The following is a 6,000-nucleotide window of genomic DNA, read 5'->3' as shown; positions in this document are numbered from 1 at the left end:
CAATTGTCAAATGTAAAGAAAAATTGTTTCCAAAAACACACATGAACTAAGGGAGTAGTTCACTGGATTGTGGATGGCTTTGGTCTATACTGGATTTAGCTGGCTGCTTTGTTACTGTTTACTTCATATTTTCATTATTGTGTGCAGAAATGCATTGCAGCCAGCAGCTTACATGTGGATTAAATAAATAAGGGAAAACACAAGCATCCTGAGAAGTTAGGAGACCCGGTCTTCAAGAAGGAGATAAAAACACTTTCCACCTACTGTACCTAGGTGGAGGATGTTTTACTTGCCCTCTCCCGCCTACTGGAGGATGCCATCATTGTTCCTATTCTGCTGACTATGAACAACAGCAGTCCCCTGCTTCTCCCGCAGCTCCAGATAATTGTTTTGAAGTATTGCTGGATGGACGGGATTTGCACTGCCCTGCAGTCCTGCTGATACAAAAATGCCTTTAAGATCCTGCCTTTCCCATCCTAATCTACAAAGGAAACAGGAAAAAGGAACTTAAACTCCCTGTACTCAGACAGCAATGAGACTGTTCCAGCCTGCGCCAGTGCTCTGATTTCTTGCCCGTGACTTGTAAACAGCGTACCATGCAGGACAAGAGTAACTGCTAAAGGGCTACCCCAGGGAAAGGATACTCCATGAGCAACTGTAAGAACTGGATGGATACACTTTGGAAAGCATGGACCCTCTAGCACACCTAGTTCTCTGTGGATTCAGCCTGTTGATTTCAGGTAAACTTTGTCTTTAATTGCTGTAGTGGACCTGTCTTCCTTTGTTTTTCACACAGTATGCATCTACCCTTTGACTATCTATCCTTCACTCCAGCGTTTACCTTTTCTGATTTAAGTACTCATGTTTGTTTCAGTGAGTCCACTTCTCTGTGCAGAGCTCTTACAGTCAGTGATGGCAGGACTGGGGCCAAGCAACTGGGGGTGATTTAACAACATGTAGGATCCACTGCTGCAGCTTTTAACTATTGAATTTGTTGACACGTTGCAGCAGGGGTTTTTTTCTATCTAATGGTACAATTTTTTTCATACAGCTGATAACTTTACGACCATTGGTGTCATTCCCTAAGAAATCTGTTCTAAATACAGATTAAATGTCAATTTCTTCTGTGACTGACTTTTTGAACTAGCCATACCCTTGATTTGTGTATCTGATTTTAGAAAATATTTCACAAGTGGAATTTAGATGAAAGTCAGTGAGCAAAAAGGCGAAAAATACAAGATCAATTAAAACCACTTCAAATATGGTTATATAGTATTATCAGGAAATGTCATTAGTTCAGCAAGTCACAAGTTATCATAAGAGATATCTGTAGAAAGGTATACAGAAATATACCAGATTCAAATTTAGTTTACAGTAATTTCAGCATTAATGTTTGAGATACCTTGCTGAACCTATCACATGCAGAGCCCTGGGGAAGACTGTCCTCCTGCCATCAGATTCAGAGTTGCTCCACATTTGAGCATCACTTTAACAATCCTCAATTTGATTTTCTAGTCAGTTTCTTCTGTAAAAATATGTAAAAGAAAAATACAAGTCACATGATAACCTTAGACTCTTAACTCACCCCTGACCATTGTATTGAGATATATACAGTTCCAGTCCCTGTCACAGTGAAAATGTAATGTGCCGTAGAACTGCAAATTGTCCTGCAATGAAAACCAGAAATTAGGAAGAAAAGGCAGAAGTCCTCATTTCCACGCAACTTTCTTCTCGATTGCTTTGCACAGATCTTCCTGATTAGCAGCATGCTAACAGCTGTTAACAATAAATTTGCGAGTTTGAGATGTTACTTTGGCTTCTATAAAAGGCTAGAGAATAATGCAGACCAAAAAAGAAAAAGTTTTTAATCTGCTGAAATCATGTTTGGAAATATTCTTATCTAGTAATTGCTGTAATAGGCTGCATATTGTTATTGCCAACTCCTCTTCTGTGGCTTCAGTTTTTTGGTTGTTTAGCTGCACATGGATTAAACCTATTTAGTACTCAGATCGCTTACAGCTTTATACTTTTTGAAAATATCTGGTGCTGTGAGCATTATGGATGGAGAAGAAAAGAAAGTCCAGTTATTCCGACTTTTTTCCTTGTCCCTCCTGTTTCTCTGCATTTTGTCATATATGTATTTGACACAGACAACAATGACGTTCATTAAGTCACAAGTACAGGAGAAACAAGTCATTTGCAGAGATTAGCTATAAAAATGTGGAGAGCACAGACAGCCCATCGCCGATGAGCTGCCAGTCACTGAATTTTCCACAGGGGCTGACCAGCGCGGTGTGTGCTGTAGTCACACCCATCTCAATAGATCTGTCAGCTTTCCCGCTTTTGTTTGAGAATGATATCATGTTTCCTGGGGCTAGCAGTGGAAGACAATGCGAGCCTGCTTTCCTCTAGATACTGCAGGCGGAGTTCAGGAAAGCAGGAATGACATTCCCTGAGCAGGGGAGGGTCTACACTGAGCACAGACACTGAACTGGCTTAACCTTGTGCCTGATGATTGTGGGCTTCTCTGGGTGTGTTGCTGGGTAGGCACAAAATCCACTCCACCCTTTTCCAAGGTGAAAACCACTGACTTGGTTCCCATTAGGAGAAATGGCCTTTGATTTAATGTCTTTTTATTTTTAATAGCAGTACTTCGTTAGCAGCTAGAGCTAATGATCCAGTTTGGAAGGTGGCATTCAAAGTATACACAAATGCTCACTTCTGCACTCTCTACATTCCACAGCAAATGTTCAATTAAACTGATAAGGAGTTGAATTTAATCCTACTGGGATTCTTCAAACCAGATTGAGTATCACCACGTGTTTTTTCTTTTGGTTACTTATGTCCTTGACATTTAGACTATCAAAATTATGCTGACATCTATCCTGAAGTATGGATTCAAATGCCAACCTTGTGGCTAGGTTCAGTCTTTTGAGTTCTGACCAAAGAAGAGCTGCAGATTTATTTATTCCTCTGAAGGCAAGGAATGAGTGTCACAACTCGCATTTTGCCTCAGAAATGCCTCTGGCATCCTCAGCTGTCCTCAGATGTCTAGAAATACACTTGCAGTTTCTCACAGCGAGCTAACTCTCAGAAATGTTCAAGTGTGACCTTTATTTTATTTATCCTTTATCAATAAAGGATTGGTGAAAATCAGCCACAATTGCAATTAGCTTCAAGAACATTTCTTTGACTATTCTATCAGGAAGCAAATATCAAATGTCTCCATTCTCCAAGACAGAATTTTCCATGCTGCAATTTTTCTCTGCCAATAATCTTAGATCCAGTGGCTCTCTAAAAATACAGGATTTTTTTTTCTGATTTAGCTGTTGGACCCATATATGGTAAAAGACTCAAAGGATTATAATAGCCTTTTTAGAAAAAGGCAACAGTGGAGCAAACCAGCGCAGCAGCATTCAGTTTATCATCTATGCTGATGGCTTCTATGCATTTCCTTTGGGATCAGTAGGTGTTATGAAAAAAATCTAAATTATCTGTACTATGTGACTTATTTTCATATTTGGAAAGTTGAACAGCTTTTAACACAAATTACCAGACACACAAGCACCTTTATAATGCTGTAGGCTTTTCAAAATGACATGTCAAAATTTTTAGTTGGATTGGAAAGTTCTAACAATTCCGCTTCAAGACTTTTATTTCTCTTTTCAAGCTTAATTTAACCAAAAGAAAACCTGTATTAACCAGTGGCTAATCCATGCCTGTGAGAGTGAACAAGAATATAATTCTTCCCATAATTAAAGGGATTAGGCCTCTGTGAGCATCTTCAAATAGGCTGTTGTCAGATCAAAGTGGCAGCTGAACTTCAGGGTATTGGGTGGCTGAGTACTGGAGTTTTGAACTTTCCACAAAGAAATGGAGAGAAACTACTTCTGATCTTTTAATCTTAGGTATTTCATAACTGTAACTGTGAGGTTTTAATATCAGGTATTTGTCACATGACCAGACTTTACACTGATGCACAACCTTTCTGACACCTAAATTATCCAACTAGTAATGCGAATTGGAGGAATTTTAAACAAATTTATCTTTCATTCCTGAAGTGTGTTTGATTTGTGAGACACAGAAATTGCATCTGCCTGCCATACTGTGCCTGGTTCAAATCTACAGAGATGCAGAGTAGCTCTCAGGAAGCTTGTGTTCCCAAAAGTCATTTCAACAGCTGGGAGTGGTCAGGAGTGAAAAGGCATTACATCAGGACCAAAGGAATCAGTTCTGAAAGGGTGAAATGAAGCCACAGTACATTTGTAAATGTTAACATATGCTATTGTTTTAGATACAATTTTCATATATAGAAACATGAACACACATCTACTATATGGTTTTTATATTTAGCCATAATTAAGATGGGTAGATTACTTTTTTGGTGAATTTTCATTTAAGGGAAAACCGAAGCTGTAATATTTTGCATACATTGTCTGGTACCCACAAGATTTTTATCTGGAAGGTTTTACTGTACAAGAGGAAGAATAGAAGTCATAGATACTGACTGTCACTAAACAGCTGTCTCTAGGGCAGGGAGATGCAATTGGTCCTTCATGTGCTCAATGATACTTACCTGGGCTGGAAACTGACTCTGTATCAGTCACATACACAAGCGTGCTTGGCCTAGACCCATCTCTTAAACAAACAAAAAACTCTGTTCAGCTCTCTTGGAAGACCAAGAAGTCATGGAGGTATGGAGGGTTTTGCTTAGGCACAGCAGCAATGAACCAAAAATGGATGCACCTACTACTTGTGTGAAACTGATTTAGTTTCATGACCAGATGCCTCTATAAGATCTATCTGGGAGTGGAGGGATGAAAATCTTAGAGAATCTGCAGCAAAGGACTGCCATCCAAAGACAGTCTCTATCCCGTATTGGGTAGGTTGTATTTAGGATGCTGTTCCACTGTAGTTTCAGTGGAGCCATGCAGCAAAGAATGTCTAAAATAGAGAATTTCCTATAGAGAGTTTAAAATGGTGAATGTTTATATTACAGATTTGATAACTGTTCTCCAACTGTTAAACAAGGGTCATATCTTAAAGAAGTTAAAAAGCTATAAAAATACATTTTGTAATTCATCACTTGGAACCTTAACCCCTTTACAATGTAAAGATATTAGGCATTTGCTATGTTCTGAAAGGATTTTTGAAAGATATGTTAACAAATGACATTTCTCTTTTCGGAAATGCAAACTTTTTACTTCAAGGCTGGTATTCTTTTTCTTGCCTGCTATTTATTTTTTCCTGCTGTCAGCATGACTTAATGAAGTGGTTTAGTTAATTTCTCCTTTGGAGTATAACAAGCCCTCCTTGACAATGCAATTCCAACTGCACTTCTGATTGTGCTGATGATTTTCCCTTGTGTTATTTCCTGGCTGTTCATCACAGACAAGCCACTGGTCAGGGGCCTTTCCCTCCTTAGGCACAAAATGTGCTTAGCACCAGAAACACCTCCCAGCTACTTTAGTCAGAAAAATCAGTAAGTGGCAAAGTGGGACGTATTTATTTTGATGTGCACATGCACTCTTGATGATATGATACCCGTATTTTGCTGGCTCCAAATCCAACCATATGCACCTGAGCTACAAGCCTGTCCTACTGGAGCTTTCCCACATTTTTCAGCCTTTTTCAACATTTTCAGCATTACCTGGCATACTGTCAGCTAGTTATTCAAATAGCCATTGGTGCTGCTATGTTGTTTCCCATTTTACTCACTTGTGGTCAACCAGGCATGCTTTGCTTTGGTTTCTTTCTTGTGTTTTGGTTACACACACACACACACACACACACACACACACACACACACACACACACACACACTCACACACATTTTGGCATGGCTTCTCCCCTGGAAACCCCAACAAAGCTGCAGCGCTGTTTCTCTTCCAGCTTTTTCATCTTAAAATATTGTTTTGACAGGTTGTGAAACAGCAGAGAAAACAAGAAGGCAGTGGTATTTCCTTCAGCTGCACCAGAGGTACCCAAAGGCAGATGAGC

General features: G+C 39.4%; 1 protein-coding gene across 2 annotated transcripts in view; it reads left to right on the top strand.

Annotated features, from left to right (window-relative positions):
• Window positions 1-265: 265 nt before the first annotated feature.
• Window positions 266-6,000, top strand: part of TEK (TEK receptor tyrosine kinase) — a 39,159-nt gene continuing 33,424 nt past the window's right edge. For both annotated transcript variants that reach the window (XM_030969102.1, XM_030969101.1), the window contains exon 1: window positions 266-740. In XM_030969102.1, the coding sequence (XP_030824962.1) occupies window positions 689-740 (52 nt within the window). In that variant the 5' untranslated portion in view covers window positions 266-688. The remainder of the gene's footprint in view (window positions 741-6,000) is intronic.

The sequence above is a fragment of the Camarhynchus parvulus genome, chromosome Z (genome assembly GCF_901933205.1).
Source record: "Camarhynchus parvulus chromosome Z, STF_HiC, whole genome shotgun sequence".
Taxonomy (NCBI): domain Eukaryota; kingdom Metazoa; phylum Chordata; class Aves; order Passeriformes; family Thraupidae; genus Camarhynchus; species Camarhynchus parvulus.
This window is presented reverse-complemented; position numbering and strand designations above follow the sequence as displayed.